Source organism: Ochotona curzoniae, unplaced genomic scaffold, assembly GCF_017591425.1.
Source record: "Ochotona curzoniae isolate NIBS_2020 unplaced genomic scaffold, NIBS_Ocur_1.0 contig_4501, whole genome shotgun sequence".
In the NCBI taxonomy this organism is placed as follows: domain Eukaryota; kingdom Metazoa; phylum Chordata; class Mammalia; order Lagomorpha; family Ochotonidae; genus Ochotona; species Ochotona curzoniae.
In genome coordinates this window covers 11,350,752-11,368,553 of record NW_024466307.1, presented here as the reverse complement: position 1 = coordinate 11,368,553, position 17,802 = coordinate 11,350,752, and the positions used below count along the sequence as shown (strand labels likewise).

General features: G+C 46.1%; 1 protein-coding gene across 2 annotated transcripts in view; it reads left to right on the top strand.

The window, feature by feature from the left end:
• Positions 1-17,802, top strand: part of LIX1 (limb and CNS expressed 1) — a 42,689-nt gene that overhangs the window by 655 nt on the left and 24,232 nt on the right. For both annotated transcript variants that reach the window (XM_040986085.1, XM_040986084.1), the window contains exon 2: positions 17,112-17,275. In XM_040986085.1, the coding sequence (XP_040842019.1) occupies positions 17,112-17,275 (164 nt within the window). The remainder of the gene's footprint in view (positions 1-17,111; positions 17,276-17,802) is intronic.

The following is a 17,802-nucleotide window of genomic DNA, read 5'->3' as shown; positions in this document are numbered from 1 at the left end:
GCTGGCAAAGACTAAAAATACAACCTAGAGATGATGATGAAAAACACATCTATATTTCTCATGTGTTTAATCCTCCGCAGTATAAAATTCACGGTGCTGAATCGAGTGCTGAACATTTCTGTGCCGAGCAAAAAGTTAACAACAAATCACCTCTGCGCTTTTAAATTGTGCTAATAAATTACAAAATGCTTGGGTTAAAAGGCCAATAAAAAGAGAAGCCTTCCGATCTTAGAAACCCTCCCTCCTCAGACAGCAGGGCACAGTCATTTAAAAAAATCTTTAAAATTGATCATGAACAACAATTCCATCAAGCTTTCCAATTCTAGCAATACTATTAAAGCATTTGTCATATAACTTCATTTCTGGAACCAATTTGATTTCTTGCTGCTTCGAAAGAGACTATCTTCACGGTGTATCTTATCTACACTGGGTTTCACGTTACAAAGGCTTCTGAAAGAGAGCTCTGCTGTGGAACCGCCCGAAAGGTAAAATGCATGTGGATTCAAAAAAAAAAAAAAAAAAAACTTCAATAGGCTACAGCTTTTCCTCTGCATCAAACTTCAATGGTTTGGATTTTTGCTTTCTGATTGCTGAATACCGTTCCCTTCCAGATGTTCTTTTCGTTTATATTTCTTGTGTGCATGAAGAAGAAAGAGAAATGTGGGGCTATTTTGCTCTATAAGATTTTCCTCCTAGAAATTAAATTGCAACCTCTCTAAGTGAAAACCATTTCTTTCCTTCTTTCTACCTTTCTTTTTCTTTTTAAAACTGATATCTTCAAGCATTTGTCCATAGCTATGTTAGAACTAATAGAAATCACCCCCTCCCTAGCCCTGCCTGGAATGCATTCAAACTTGGTATGTTTCTGTAAGTGAAAAGCGGGAAAGAATGTCCTACAATGGCACTGGATTCCTGGGGAGGGATGAAAGGGTTGCCTGTCTGCCCAAAGCTCAGATAAATTGTATGGGAGTGGGGGCCCAGAAAGGGGTTCTTAAACTGAAAATTTGGATAATGGAGGCAGTAAAACAAAAAAAAAATTTCTCACTGAGCTTACTGCACATTTTAAATTTAAATTTTCAAGTTTAAATCTGAAGTTGTACAATTCACTTGTTACCCTAAACAGGAAGAAAGAATGGGGGGGGGGGGTTGGGAAGTAGGAGTGCGGGGAAGGTTACAATACCGCATATAGTAAATGTTGTCATCAAAGTTTTCACTCATTAACCTAGAGGTTCAATTGGACCACAGGGCTTCTGGCTGTAGAAACCAAACCGCCAAACCTCTCACCTGGGGGTGGGGGGCGGTGTGGAAATGACTGATTGGGAGGCGAGCCGCACGGGTCTGTGCCATCCTCGGGGAGGAAGTGGGAAGGGGCTCGCAGGCTTTCGCGGGCAGGGCCAGGGCGTCGTGGGGGTGTACGCCAGGCCACCGAAACCTGTGGATGCTGTGCGCGCCGGAGCCTGGCACGTGGTCCTTGGCACGGCCGACGGTTGCTGCGGCCAGCCCTGATTGGCAGGTGGAGATGGGCAACCCCCCATCTCCTCCCACACACCTCGGCTCCGCCCCGACCCCACCCAGCCCCGCTCGGGTCCGTCTCAACCTACAGGAAAAGACTGAAGGCTAGAGCTCATCATTGCCAGTTCCTGAAGAAAAATGACCACCTTGCCTTGCTGCAAGATGAAAAGCTGATGCAAGAATTCCCTCGACACAGTCCCCGCTGAGCAAAGCAGCTTTAAAAACCACCTCGAGGAGTCCCCTAAATGTCTCCTGTGGATGCAAAGACGGCTTCTCTCTCTCTTTCTCTCTCTCTCTCTCTCTCTCTCCCCACCACCATCCCCCCAGGGAACACACAACACACAAGGAGAGCAAAGGGTCTCTCAGTTTGCTTTTGATTTGCTTAAAAGCTTGCAGTAGTGTCTGAAATTTCTCTTCCAATTGGCCAGGGGAAGCACCCAGGGAGTTTTCTGGTCTAAGACACGTGGGAATAGTTAGGTTCGTGTAAGAAATAACATGCAAATGTGCTCAGCCAAGGAGTCCCTTCAAAGGGCATTGGAAACACATGAAGTCTGCCCTTTGATTCCCGACAAAGTGCTCATGTATCAGTTGTTCTGATTTGGGCTTTTCTTATACTCTCTTCTGCAAGAGAATTAAGTCTGTAACGCTCTCTTCCTCTCCTTCCTCCCACCCCCACCCCCATTTCACATTTCAACCGGCGAGTCATGGAAACAGGTTGCGAATGGAGTGGGCTCCCCAGTAGAGCCTGCTCGGCTGAGTTGACGCGGGCTGCGTGGATATCTGTGTTACAACAGGTGACTGAAGCTCTCCACGCTGCCACCCTGAACCCCAATTCTTGGGTGGAGCAAGTCCTACTTCCTCCGTGTCACCCGCCATCCTCAGTCGGTGCGAAGTCCAATCTGCTTTGGCAGACTTCCCAAAAAACTGCCTCCATTTGCTCTACCTAGGCAGCCTGCGTGCAAGCTTGTCGCCTGCCACGATGACGGTTCTGCACATTCTTTCTCAAAGGAAATCACCTCGTGGTCCTTTCTCCCCATCCTTTTTTTTTTTCTCCCCCTCCCCCCCTTTTCTTCAGTTTCACCGCATGATTTCAACGTGGCTGCACCAGCAGGTCCTAATCAGCGAGTTCATTTTTCCTGTTACAGTAGCGTGTTACATTGTGTCCTGTCTTGAGGTCTCTTCCTTCAGCCATGGAGTGGGGCAGGCACTGCGCGCTGGGGATACATACGTACGCAGGGTTGGGGACAAGGACTAGATTAGGGTAATTTATCCAGGAATCAAGCGATAGAATCCAAATTCTGTCATCCAAACCCTTCATCTTTTTTAAGATTTATTTTATTTTTATTGTAAAGGTGGATATACAAAGAGGAGGAGAGACAGAGAGGAAGATCTTCCATTCGATGGTTCACTCGCCAGGCGGCCGCAACGGCTGAAGCTGAGCCAATCCGAAGCCAGGCGCCTCTTCCGGGTCTCCCACTCGGGTGCAGGGTCCCAAAGCTTTGGGCCGTCCTCGACTGCCTTCCCGGGCCACAGGCAGGGAGCTGGATGGGAAGCGGGGCTGCTAGGATTAGAACCGGCGCCCATATGGGATCCTGGGCGTGCAAGGTGAGGACCTTAACCACTGCGCCATCTCGCCGGGCCCCAAACCCTTCATCTTAACCCAGCTTTCAGCCACTGTGCATAGGAGGTGGCAAGTAATACCGTCCACCCATGTTGGAAACCCAGCTGGAGACCCTGGCTTCAGCCTGTTCCAGTGCCTGCCGTTGCAGATTGGGGAGTAAACCACAAGCTGGGGGATTCTCACTCAGTCACTCTGTTCTCCCACCACCACAAATAAAGGGGGAAGAGGGAATGAGCTCTTCTCTATGAAGTGTGAAGGAGGGAGCCTCTTCGATTGTCACATCTGAACAGGGCTGTGAAAGCAAAGTGGACAGGGCAAGGGCATGTGCGGGGCGTGGGAACCGCTGGTCCACGGCCGGGGCACTGTGGGAACAGCGCACAGAGGGAGGCAGAAGACAGCTGAGCAGGCAGGTGGGTCCCGCTGACATGCAGGCAGCAGGAGGCCATGGGAGCATGGTGATCCTAGATGTGTTGTCCAAGTTTATGCGGGAAGGCTTGTTCAACTTCTGTGGGAGGTGCACTTCCTGGAACCTCAGATATCAGTGCAGCTTTCCTGCTTGAGAAACTGCCAACTCTGGCAAGTTGCAAGGTTTGCAGAAGCCGAAGATGGTGATAGGGGAGAGGCCACTGGCACTGACTGAGAGCCAATCTTTTAAAAATCAGATTATTATTATCATTTGTCATTTTAGCCATGAAAATGAGTGCTTTCTTGCACTGACAAAGTGACATGTTTGATTTTACTAATAGTTTCCCCAAATTTTACAATGAGAAAAATACAATGAAACCTTAAGTATTTGGACACGTGGCAGCCAATTTCTCACATACTTGAGGTGCTTTCCTTCTTCCATTGGAGAAACAGTTTTTTTTTCTTGCCTGAAAGCCTTCATTTATATCAGATAGGTGAACACTTTACTTCAAAGAGTACCTTCTCAACCTATGAAAAAATGGAACCAGCCTGTGGGGCTACTAAAAACGTTTGAGTAATCTTGAGTCTGTCTGGAAGAGGTGTGAGCGAGGAGGAGCCCTCCAGAGGCGTGCTTTTTCACCAGCCCCTGGTTTTCAGTATAGTTCCGTGAAATCTTATCAATTTAGAGATGCATTTGTAGTTTTTGCATTTCATTGAGACGAAGGGATGCGAGGGAACGAGGTCTTTCTGCAGGAATCTCCCTCCTCCGTTGGCTGTGCCATGAGCAGTGCTCCTGGAAGAGCTCAGAACAACACAAACGCTGCTTGCTTGCTCTTTTTCAGCGTGAAGATGTCTTAATTACAATAATCTGAACTTCAATCATTTCAGCACTCAGCCGTGTAGGCGTTCTACTGGAGCCTCTGCAAGCGCTAATTTTGCATTATTTATTACAAGACACAACGACTTCTGTTTGAATTTTTACTTGGCGAGAAACGGAGATTTCGATTCAGCTCTCAGTGGCATAGAGCTGTTCTCTTTCCTTTTTCAGTAAACATTCATTTGACAAGAGTTTAAACATTCAATCTTATACCCTAGAGGAAAATTTTTCAAAACGGGGGTGGGGTGGGAAAAGGTGGTCTCTTGATCACTTAGAGGCATATCTGTTCTAATACATTTATTTCGTGTATATAAATAAGATTTAACAGACTAAAATAAAATATGACAGACACTCATCCTGTGAGATCAGCCTGGGACTCCTCATCCACTGCCGTCCGTATCACCAGAGGATTTTTTTCCCCTTTAACAGTTAAGATTTGTTAGCCTGAACTCAATTTTAACAACTTCTGAAACTCATGTGTTAAGTTACAGCTCCTAATAGGACACAGCTGCGTAAGGGTGCGTGTCTAAGTTACGATCTTTCTGTTTAAACGATATGGTTTTACTGATTATGTGCTACAGATTGATTTAAGAAATGTAAGACAACTTTAGAAGCCTTTCATAAAAGCATCTTCTTTATTTAATACATTGCATATTGAAGTTTTAACCCCAAAGGCTCCTATTTCTTTTTCTCCGTGTCCAAATACCCATGTAAGTTTAGTCGGCCATGGTAGTTAAAGCAATTCTATTTCAGAAGAAGAAGAAGAAGGAAAAAAAGAATCCTATTGAAAGTTTGGTATTGACAAAACAATTATAACACCCCCTGTAATTCTGTGAATTTTCTCTGTGGTGTCACTGGAATGTTATTTGAATTATGATTTTGCTTGTCCTCTTCCCGCTGCCGTGATGATAATCGGTTGATCCCCGTTTTGATCTCATTTCATTAAGCAGCTGTGGGAGCCCGTCATCTCATCCCCACTTGGTTGCCGCTTACGGTCTGTAGTGTTAACTGTCCGTTCCTCTCGTGTGGCTCTGTCTGATGGCTTCGCCGGGGAGTTTTTGTCCACACCTAAGTCGTGAGTCCCAGGAGGGCAGAGTTGTGTTTAGTCCTTTCTACTACGCCCCACCCCGTGGTGCCCCCTGCAGGGATGCTCACCTGGCAGGTGCACGGCAGGCAGAGGTGTGCTGTTTGATGATGGATTGCTTTTTTTTCCCTCCCTCACAAAAAGAAGATAGGTTTTCTCACTGTCAGTTATCCACCCTCCCCCCCATATTAAAATGAACGGTGCCAGGACTTCTAAGCCACTTATCCGCTGACACCACTGTCATGGGCTATACACATGCAGGATTAATTCAGCACCAGAAAAGACAGCAGGGAGCACGGAGGAAGAAATGACCCTGCAGTTAAACACAGCCACCTAGGTGGTTTTGGGGGTGTTTCAGAGGGCTGCAAGAAAGGAGAAGACATAAATAAGGAGAAAAGGGCAGCTGCATGGTGATCTCCAGGCAGGCAGTGTAAGAGCAGGTTGGAGTCATGGTGGCCCACGTACGCGTTCAGCTTGTGTCCAAGCCCATGGTTGGCCAGCAATGCCATCTCCTTCAGAGAATCAGGCCTAGAAATTCCCTGCCCAGACCTTGAAGCCCCTTAAATGAAACTCCTCACTCCTCGAGATCATACTGGTCACCAAAGGTTTATCTATTAGAGAGGAAAACAACCTCATGGGTCCAATAAGACCAGCCGTACCACTCTCTCAATTCAGTGAGTGAAGCTAAGGCAGGGAGGCTAACAGGTAGATCTGATGCTGTCCAACATCTGCCTTCCAGGCATTAGTTGGGGCTCTGCTTCAGAACCCTGCCACAACACAACCTTGTGGTGGCACTGGTGCAGCAGCTCAGAATCCCCCCATATTCCACACTGGAACACTGACTTAAAATGACTCCTCCTTAAGTTCATCCTAAAAAGAGCTGCTGTCAAGAATGAGTCGGCAAAGGCCGTAGAGCGTCCTCATGCCAACCGAGTTCTGGCTGTGTCTTGAACATGGAGACCGGGCACAGGACAAGCTCTGGAAAGCCACTCACTCTTGCATGGGTGGGACCATGTTATCTAAGCAGAAGTGACCAGCACAGCCACCAGTAAGACTGCCCCTTCATTGTTTTATAAAGTTCTTTCCAAAATATAGGACAATGTCAGTTCCCAAGGAAACATGGGGAAGACAGGTGCTTCCTGACTTTTAACTAGATTGCACCAGGATTTTATTTCATACACCGTTTCCACGATGTCTGACATCATGTGTCCTATGGTGCGCATACAAATCACACGTGTGAGTAGGCCAAGCTGCTGCTACTGCCATTTGAGCGTGCTGTCCTTTGTCTTTGCAGTTCCTTTTTGCTCATTCCTGCTCTTCTTCCTCTGTGCTTGCAAATACACAGAAAATGCATGCTACTTAAACATGCCCCCGAAAGCTTTGCAGTTCAGATTCCAACAGTGAAAATTACATTTTTTCTATAAAAAAAAAGTGATATCCTTCTTTGCATATTTTGTAGAAGCGCCTGGAAGTTAGCTTTGCAAAGCAACCCAGAGGATCATAGCTCCCGCAGGAGTCCCTGTCTGGGGCAAGGGGTGGAGGGGGCAAGAAAAGAAAAAGCAAACAAAAGAAGAAACACAACCAGCTCTCCAGCTGCTGGAGGAGCCAAGCAGGGATCCCAGAGAGGCTCTGCTGGGAACAAAGCGAGTCTCGGAGCTGTCTCCATTCCTGCTGTGTGCTGGTGGCTCCCTTTGAATGAGGATCTCTGCAGAAGAAAGGGGGCCCAGAGGCCGCTGAGCTGATCCTAAGCACAACTGTGTCCATGAGATTCCGTCCACTGGGCCCAAGCTTGGCAAAGGCAGAGGCTGCATAGAAATGGCAGAGTGGCCACTCCATTGACCAGCCAAGCCCAGCGCAAGACCTGAAGGTACCTCCATTTTTCAACCCAAGTTACATAAATGAAAACCAACATCACACCTTCGGTTTGCCTCTTAAACTCTGTGGGAGTCCTTTTTTTTTTTTCCTGTTTTTCTTAGCAAAAATTAGGAAATCCCAAAAGTGTGGACAATTTGTACATGACTGAATCAGTAGAATGGAAAAAGTCAGATTAACTTAATTTTAAATGATTATCTGCTAAGAATAATGTAATTAAAGGTTAGGTTAAAATATTACATAACAGGAATTCATCTGGCTTCTGGCACAGAATTGTTCTGAAAGTATATTCATCACCTGGAGAGCTTCCTAATGATTTATCCTTAAATAACCTCTTCCCTATTTGTCTTTTTTTTTGGTTTGGGGAAAAGGAAATTTTACCCAAGTAGTATTTTTCCTCGTGTAAAGCTTAAAGAATTGGATATTTTTTTCTAATAGATTTATCATGTACTTTAAGATCTCTTGTTGTGGGCAAAGGACTGTCTTCCATGCAGAACTCACATTCCGTTGTTACATTACATTGTTACACAATGAACTATTTTATTCTACTTTGCTGAAGCACATGCAAGTGTTAAACATTAACTTAAACCAAAAAGTTCCCCTTTGTAGTGTTGGCTAAGAGCATGTCCGTGATGTTTAGCCTGATGTTTAGCCTCCGTTAGAAAGTGAAATATTGAGACAAAGCCCCTTGTTTCTGTGAGGCATGTAGCACTACATCCATGTAGTTTCCAGCTGTGGTAGGGCTTGGACTTTCCCAGAGAATACCATCCAAAGGAGTTTCCTCTTTGCCATCTCTGAAGCCGCCACATGTCTGGGGAGAAACTAAACAGCACAATGTGTTCAATTAGAGGATTTTCAGACTCACAGCCTATTTTTAGACTACTGAATGACATGGCTTCCCATCCAGGAACACTTAGTTTCAAAGGCACAATGTGCCTTTTCCCTTCTCTCTTCACCTTTTCCTGCCACAAATAATAACAGCCCAGTCCTCTAGGTGGGCAAAGCCGTCCTCTGGGCATACTCCAGTTCAAGTCTTACAGAGTGCCGTGGGTTAGGTCCCATGCTGCACTTCACAGGCGAGGAGCTCAGGCAAGGAATGATGCCACCTTGCACTGATGGAGGCAAGACTCCCACCGCACAGTCAGGGGAGGGCGTCGTGGCATAGTTAGTCAAGGCACTGTGCAGGATACAGGCATTCCACATTGAAGAGTTGAGTTTGATTTCAACTACTCTGTGCTTCTGATCCAGCTTCCTGCTAATGCCCCGGGGAAGCTGCAAAGGATGGCGCAAACACTTGGGTTCCTGCCATCTGCATGGGAGGCTGGGATGGGCTTCCTGGCTCCTGGCTTCAGTCTGAACAAACCCTAGCTGTTTCAGGCATGTGACGGCTGAACTAGTGAAAGGAAGATCTCTCTGTCTCTCAAATACATTTTTTAAAAAAAGAAAAACAGTCTGGTTCAAGAGAATAGGCTTTCCCCTCCCTTTTTTATTATTTAAGTTTTTAGTGTTCATTAGAAAGGTGAGGGACTTGTAGACCTTGTGGGCCACTGGTAGGGATGGAGAGGGTGTGGTTGGGAGAGATATGTGTCCGTGGAGGGGTTGGGGAAAGAGCGTGGGTCTCTTGTCTCGGCCTCCAGGGCCTCAGTGAGGGGACGAAAGTCCCGGGGTGTCACTTGAGTGGTAGGTGGGTAAGGCTGACGTAGAATGGCACAGGTGTGCCTCAGGACTGTAGGCCTACACTTAGTGCCATTGTTGAGCCGATTCTGCTCCTCATCTAGTGAATCCGCGTCTCTGGCTGGCTGCTTTCCCTTCTATGGCTCCGGCCATGTCCCCTAGGCTTTGAACTGCTCAGTGCACTGCTTGTCTGTTGGTTAGAGGCAGGGAAGGAAAATACAGGGCGCACTTTATCGTGCATGAAGCAGAGTCTCTGTCTGAGCTTGCTCCTGTTCACGTACTTTCTGATCCGTGAGACATTAAATTTCTGTGTATCTCAGACTTGGGCCTGTGAAAACATGGATCGGGTGTCCCTGTAGGCATCTCCTGGGTGTCTAATCTGTGGAAACAAAACTATGGTGATAAATCCCATAACAACCATGGGAAATGGAATGAAAAGATGAATTTTCGTGCTAAAGTTTTGAAATCTGTGCAGAGTTTGTACACATTCTATGAACTTTCTGCCTGGATTTCAGTATATTTCTGTACCCGAACAAACTTGTCCTTTAGTACCATTTTCCATGAGATGTAAGTCCCTTCAGACACGTTCAGAATCACCAGGAACAAAGCTGCTTAGACACTGAAGTGTGAGCATCTTTCCGTGTGGAGGCAGGGTGCCCCACAAGCCTGGAAGGAGGTCTCCTGCTTCTTTATCTGCTCCCCACTTCTCAGGAGTCTTCTTCCCCAGACTGCTCTTGGAAATGAGGTGCGCTGTGCCCAAGAAGCAGCTGTACTTTCTCTTTGAGGTTCTGGGTCCTTCCTCAGGGCTCCAGCCCTTCATCCACAGACCTGCCTTTGTTTCTTATATGAGTAAAGCTGGAGCCCCAGGACCAAAGACACCATTTTCAGTTGGTGAAAGAAGCTGAGTGTCACACACCTCGTCTCTGGTCCAATCTGATCCCCATAAGGGCAGGGGTGAGAATCGACTTCTCCCACCCTTGCTGGGATGCTTGACTAGGCTCCTCACTGAGTCGGCACAAGATAACTAGTAGGAGAAAAGTTACAGCAGGCTGACACAGTGTGAGACTTGGAAGAAGGCTGGATGATGGGCTGACAGAACATCCTGGCTCGGCCTTCCTGCGGGTGAGGAGGAATGCTGGTGAATAGAGACTGGCTCGTGATGCAGATAGAGGAGGTGACAGAGGCTGTCCGGGAAGGGCCCCTGGCAGAAGAGTGGCCCTGCGAGGACAGGACGCCAACCCTATCTTCTGTCCAGGGAATGGCTGTGGCTAGTGGGATCCCAGAGAGGCGGCATGACCATGCGGATGCCATTTAAGGATTATCTTTAGGCTGATAAGGGAGCTCAGAAAAAGCCCCTACCTGAGCCATCCACTGTTCTGCAAGTGCCCTGGACTCAAAACAATCAGCATGGCAGGGTGTTGAGTTTTGGGGTGCCACTTCCTGACTTCCATCACTTCCTTGCATGATTCTCCAGTGGAGGGGACACTTGATAATTTCTCTTACTTTTTTTTTGTCACAGTTTCTCTCCATTTTCTCTCTAGACCTCATTCCTCTGGGGAGGGCTCAGCTAGGAGGGCTCCTTCTTCTGAAAGGCTCTTTCCCCAGCCTTGGAGCCCACACTCCTCTATTTTCCCTCTATCATTCATTTCATTATTGTGCCATATATTTGTCAGCTTCAAACATGAATGATCTTCCAAAAGTTTATGGAAAAATCCATATGACTAAAAATGAATTTGCAAATTTTTTATGTAAACTTTCTGAAACACCTTCCTATTTCTTTAACATCATCTCTGTTCTATAATTGACCACTCTAATATCTCGTTCACTACTTCTGTGGCAACTATTATCTTTCCCGTCAAACCGCAAATCTCTATGGACAGAGGCCTGTCCCGACCTTCTCTGTGGCTTCTTACTCTCAGGGTCAAAGGTCCACGTGCAGTTCATCCAGTGTCACACTGCTGCTTCATTATGGAGTTCTGGTCCACCGATTCCCAAAACTATTTTCAAGTCTTTTTGAACAGGGTATGCCATGTAGTCTCTGTAAATAGTCCAGAGTTGATACCCAAGAGAAATGACTTACCATCCCCACTTAGGAATTTCCTAACTTTGCTTGCCATGAAGACATAACCCAAATGACCAACAGTCGTCATTCATGTGTTCACTCTATCATTGCCAGTGGGCGCCAGGGTACCCGCATCAGATCTATCCTCTGGTGGGCACCGTAGTTGCTTCATAAATGAGATTTCTTATCGCGGAAGGAATATCTGACAACCGCAAAAATTACAGAGACTCTGCTTACCTTCTAGGTGTTCATGCAACTCTACTAAAACTAGTCAGCCCACATCAAGTTTCCTTGGGTTCCAAATGAATTCAGTGACCACCTCTAGGTGAATAGTTCTCCAAGGAGGCTACAAGGAAGAATGAACCAGAGTTCCTTCGCCCTAGAATCCCATAGTCTGCTCTGAGTTAAATAACCAAAGACTGTGCTCTATTAGATAAATCATTACCACAAGGCATTTCATTCCTCTGGCCAGCAGGAAGCCCAGCCAAATCTGACTTGCTCACTGCAGCCAGGAGCACCAGATCCATTTTATTAGCATGGTTTACAGAGGATTAGGTGCTGAGACACAGAGCCTCTAGTGCAATAAGAACTCTGACAAAGAGATGCGTGTGGGTGGAACCAGTACAAGGCGTGGTGGAGGAGGTGCGGGAGAGAAGGATGAGGAGGGAAGGGATGGAAACAGTGCCCAAGATCGGAGGGAGAACCTGGACAGGGACAGATAACAGGAGGCTGGCCCAGCTCAGGCTGATCTAGGATTGCTACTGGAGAGGATCAGGGTTGCATGTTCAAAGCTTTGACAGCCAAAGTGCTCCACACTACAGGCTCTCCTCCTTGATCAACTAGAAAAGCCTTATATATTCTATTTTTACAAAACATTTATTTATGTTTTATTGGAAAGTCAGATATACAGAGATAGAGAGAGACAAAGGGGAAGGTTTTCTGTCCACTGGTTCACCCCCCAAGTGGCTGCAAAGGCCAGAGCTGGGCCAATCTGAAGCCAAGAGCCAGTAGTCTCTTCCGGGTCTCCCACATGAATGCAGAGTCCCAAAGCTTTGGGCCATCATTGACTGCTTTCCCAGGCCACAAGCAGGGAACTGGATGGGAAGCAGGACTGCTGGGATTAGAACTGGCACCCATATGGGATCCTGGTGCATGCAAGGTGAGGACTTTAGCCACTAGGCTACCGTGCCAGGCCCTATGTATTCTATTTTTTAAAAAGAAAGATTTATTTATTTTTATTGGAAAGGCAGATCAGATTTATGGAGTGAAGAAGAGACACAGAGAAAGATCTTCAATCCTTTGGCTCACTCCCTAAATGGCTGTAATGGTCGGAGCTGAGCCGATCCAAAGCCAGAAGCCAGGAACTTCTTCCAGGTCTTCCACACAGTTGCAGGATTCCAAGACTTTGGACCACCCTCTACTGCTCTCCTAGGCCACAATCAGGGAGCTGGATGGGAAGTGGAATAGCCAGGACACGAATCGGCATTTGTATGGGATCCTTGCTGCAACACCAGCATCCCACATGAGTGTGGTTTGAGTGCCAGCTGCTCCACTTTAGGTCCAGCTCTCTTCTATCGGGCCTGAGAAAGCAGCAGAAGATGGTCCAAGCACTCCTGCATCCAGGTTCTGGAAGAAGCTCTGGACTCCTGGCCTCCAAGCAGCCAAGCTCTGGTCATTGTGGCCGTTTGGGGAGCGAACCAGCAGATGGAAGATCTCTCTGTAATTTTGCCTGTCAAATAAATAAATAAATAAATAATATTCAGTTTATTTATTTGAAGAGTAGAATGAGACACAGTCACAAGTAGCGAGAACTTCCATTCACTGGTTCCCTCCCCAAGTAATAGCAACTATTGGGGGTATTCCAGGCCAAAGCCAGGAGCCCAGAGTGCCATCCATGCCCTCTCGTGGCTGGCAGGGCCCCAGCACTTAGATCATTCTCTACTTCTTTTCCAGGTGCTACAGCAGGGCAACACCGATGGCAGTTTAGCATGCGGTGCCACAGCACTGCTCCCTCTGCCACAGAGAGACAGACGGTTAGTGAAAAAGATCTTCCATCTCCTGCTTCATTGCCCAGATGCCCAAGGCTGGACCACGTTGAAGCCAGGAACTCCATCCAGACCTGCCACATGGGTGGGCAGGGACCCAATTACTCAATTACTTGGGCCTTCATTTTGTCTAACTCCCGGGGTTGCGCATTAGTAGGAAATGGGAGCGGAAGCGGAGTAGTCAGGACTCTAGCAGGCTTTTTGATGACTAAACTGCTGTGTACAGGCTCACTGCAAATGTAAGTGATTTTTTTTTTTTAGCAGCACTTGACCTTCTAGTCACGTTCTCTTTGAAACTGTACAAAATCCTTGCTGATCCTACCGCCAAAAACTAAGTAGCATATGTTTCATAAACAGAGCATTCTCGGGTGCACCGAGCTTTGAAAGTCCGAAGAGTAAGCTGGCCTGTTTCCCTCTGCACTCTATTCATCTGGTTTTCTGATCAACAAGACAGGGCAGAGATAGGAAGATGGACTGTGTGTGGTGTGCATATGTTGCACGCTTTAGCAGCGATGACATCTCTAGGACTATCAAAGAAATCTTCCAGGGTTGCAGGATGAAAAATTTTAAAACTGCAGAAATTTTTATTTAGTACATACCTTCAGACTCTTTCATCCAAATAGCTTTATGTGCCAAAATTCTTGTGTTCATTTTACCTGGATAACCCTGAGTCTTCAACTTCCTACTGCAACTCTCAGCAGAATTTCATTCAACAACCGACTGATTAAATACAGGAGACTAAGGGCCCTTGTTGATTAGCAGAGCAAGAAGCCGCTGGCTTTCGGTTCAGGCTTCAGTCTTCAGGCCATTTGCCAAATTCTGGAGATCAACTTGCAAGTAGAGACACGACTGGCCAGATCATAAATCCTTGTTTTCTCAGAGGTGGGAAAGTGAAGAAGATAAAGAGCAGAAACAGTTTATAAAGTCTAATTTGGTAGGGGAGGGGGAGTTATATCAACTGGTAGAAAATTATTTCAGATGCTTGTAAACTACACACACACACACATCTATAACGCATTTATTTATCTATTTGAAAGGCAGAATGGCAGAGAAATTTCATCTACTAATTCACTTCCCAAAGGTCCAAAAATCACCAGGACTTTGCCACACCGAAGGGAGGAACCAGGAACTCCATCTGGGTCTCCCACGTGCATGACAGGGACCTAAGTGCTTCAGCCATTATCCGCTGCCTCGCAGGTGCATTAGCAGGAAGCTAAATTGAAAATAAAGGTAGGACCCCTTGCCAGCCACTCTGCTTGAGATGCAGCAGCTCTCTGCACCACAATGTCACCCTCTCTTTCAAATAGCTTTGAATGGATTAAAAAGCTCTGTAATAACCAATTCTTTCATGTTTAATATAGTTTTCCCTTGTGATACTTTTGTGCTTTTTATATCTCCCATAATACTCAACTGCTATCCACTGAAATTTAAATATACCCAGGCATCAGATTCCTTAGAAGTTTCCAGAGTTGACCTTATTCACACACCGATGAAGCTGACTGGGGGAGATGTGCAAGTGCTCTAGTAAGTAGCTTACAAAGTGTCGGGAGCAAATGCCTAAAGCAAGTTTAAACTTGTTTGGGAAACTTGCATCCCATTCCAGAGAGCCTAAATCCATGGCCCGACTACTGTGTTTCTAATGCAGCTCCCTGCTAACGCTCACCCTGCGAGGCAGCAGGTGATGGCTCAGATGCTCAGGTCCCTGCCACCCACGTGGGAGATTCAGATGGATCCCCAACTACTTGTGTTAGCCTGGCCTCACTCTAGCTTCCACAGGCATCTGGGGAGTGATGGAAAGATTCCAAGTGCATGGAACATATCTCTTTTGCACACCCTCTCTGTTGCTCTGCCTTTCAAATAAATAAAAATAAAAAGATAGAGCATTTAAAGTGGTCTTCTAGTATTTTTGGCCTCCAGATTAAACTCAGTCACACTCCAGACCCCCTGAAAAATACCAATGCCCAGTGTATTGAAGCGCATCCAAGAATAGATTCAGAATAAGGGCAAAGGGCAGAGGCACCGTGTTACACACAAAGATGTGAAAACACAGACTTGTTTGATCCAGAACAGAAGGCAAGAGGAGAGGTATGTCCCTCAGCGGATTTTCAAACACAGAGGAGATGTGCCAGTTCAAAATATCTTAAGGTAAAAAAGCAGGGATGTTGATTCCGATAACTCAAAGTCCAAGCAGGGATCCTGGGTTTGGGCATAGCTGGTACCATGAACTATGGCATCTGAACTTGGGCTTTCTTCTGTTGCTTCAGATTCTACTCCCCTCCATGTTGAGTTTCCTCTCTGGCCAGCTTTGCTTCTTTTCTGGCTCTGTCATACCACTCTACTCCATCAACCACCGTGAGCAACTTCCACACTTCCAGCGATAGTCATGGATGCACTGCTCTTAAATGGAACCACTTTGGCCAAGTCCTCACCTCTGTATCCCAGAGACCGCACAATTCTTCAAGGAAAACCTGGTTGCTGTTCCTACCATAAGGGGCGCGAACACCAGGCAGGCTGAAACAACAGAAGCCCATGTCCCCTTCAGACCTGCAGCAAACTCTCAGCTGATGGGTTTTTATGGACATCCAGAAATGAAGGGTGGAATGCACCCCTCTTACTTGAAGCTTACAATAAAGCAGATTTCAGCTCTTCCAGAAGGGACCTGTCCACAGAGCCACCGTAGCTGAAACTGTCTGCCTCGAGATGTGCCTAGTACAAAGTCTGTCCACATGATCAGCTAGAGGCCAAAGAACTGGGCAGCCAGCAGGCAAGGATTTGCTGCTCAGGCAAGGAATTCCTGCATTAGAAAGGGCTTTAACTACAGGACCTGTAAGATCACTTTTGACCCTACAATTCTATTAGCTTTGTTAATTTCCACAATTCAATTTGCAATACAGGATAAACAAACCAACCTAATTTGATCTGGAACTTCTGCAGGCTATCACAGGTCATGTAATGGAAAACATATGGCTTTAACCATTGTGTTCTCTGAAGTCATCCAACAGACCTTGTCCAGGGTCCCCATATTGTTAGGTACCCTCCTGGCTCTTCTAACCTCTCGCTTTTAGTTTTTCTTTAGATCGAGGTGAGTGAAGATTGAAACAACATTCTTCTTTCTGACTTTCTCTTCTCAAATCTTAGAATATGTGAATCCTTGTTGCAACTACCTTGCTTACACTTTCACATCTCAGTTGAGCTTTCACTTTGTTATTGTAGAGCCTGCAAGAAATGGGAGAGAAAGCCACAGATCACAGCTCTGGACAGACTCTATGAAGGCAAATTTTCTTAAGAGAGAAGCATGAGATTTTTAAATTGGCTATTAAAATCAGTAAATAAATGTGATATATTGAAGCATTGTTAGAATTACAGGATAAAAACTGCTTCAACCATGGGCCCGGTGCAATAGCTCAGTGGCTAAAGTCTTCACCTTGCATGCGCCAGGATCCCATATGGGCCCCCGTTCTAATCCTGGTGGCCCTGCTTCCCATCCAGCTCCCTGCTTGCGGCCCGGGAAAGCAGCTGAGGAGGCCGAAAGCCTTGGGATCTTGCACCCATGTAAGAGACCAGGAAGAGATTCTGGGCTTCTGGCTTCAGAATGGCTCAGCTCCAGCCCTTGAGGCCGTTTGGGGAGTAAATCATTGGATGGAAGATTTTTCTCTCTGTATATCTGACTTTGCAATAAAAATAAATAAATCTTTTTTTTTTTTTTGAAAAAACAAACCTGCTCGAACCTAATGGAGAAATGGATGCATTTCTGTTGAAATGACATTTGTTAAAAATGGTACATAGATTTTAATCGAGGATATTCTTTCACAGCTGCTAACATCTGCATCACACACATCCACTGCTCTGCTAAAGCTAGACCTGCTGTGTCACAGAACACAACCCTTGGAGAAAACTTTTGTCTTGGCCAGCATCTGTCCATCCTTAGTAATGGGTCGTGTTTTTTTTGTCTTTTTCAGTGAATGTTGTGTCAATGCTACAGGAATTTTGGGAGAGCAAGCAGCAACAGGGGGCTGCGTTCCCAAGCGAAGGCGTGGTGGTCTATGAGTCACTGCCATCTGCCGGGCCTCCCTTTGTGAGTTATGTGACTCTCCCAGGGGGAAGTTGCTTTGGCAATTTTCAGGTAAGCCACAGTCATCAATTCATCAGTGGAAGCTACTTGGGAAAAACTGAAGCAAACCCTTTGTCAAATGGGCAGCAGTCTAAGATTTAGTGGGGGAAAAAAAAACCTATTACAGATACTAAATAGTTGGTCAATTCTTCCAATTTTCTTAAATGGAAGCATTTTATATTAAGATATGCCCTGATATTTCTTTATGGGAAATGGATTTTATAGCACATAATTTTAGTTGCCAGATTGTTGCCCATACCCTGCAAAATAAAACTTAGAGCACAACAGAATAATGGCCAGGCTCTTGCACATCATAAAGTCTCCACTCTCATAATGTTTGTAATCATGTATGAATCAATCTTTAAGCACCACACAGTGAAGCACGAACAGCAGTGACAGCTAGAAGATCTCATTTGAGGTAAAGCACCTGGGCTCAGGTCCTGTGTCAGGAAACTGATTTAACGTCTCAGTTTCTCCAGCTCTAGGATTGGTTAGAAATCAAATGAAGCAAATATGAAATGGGGTGGGACTGACATGTG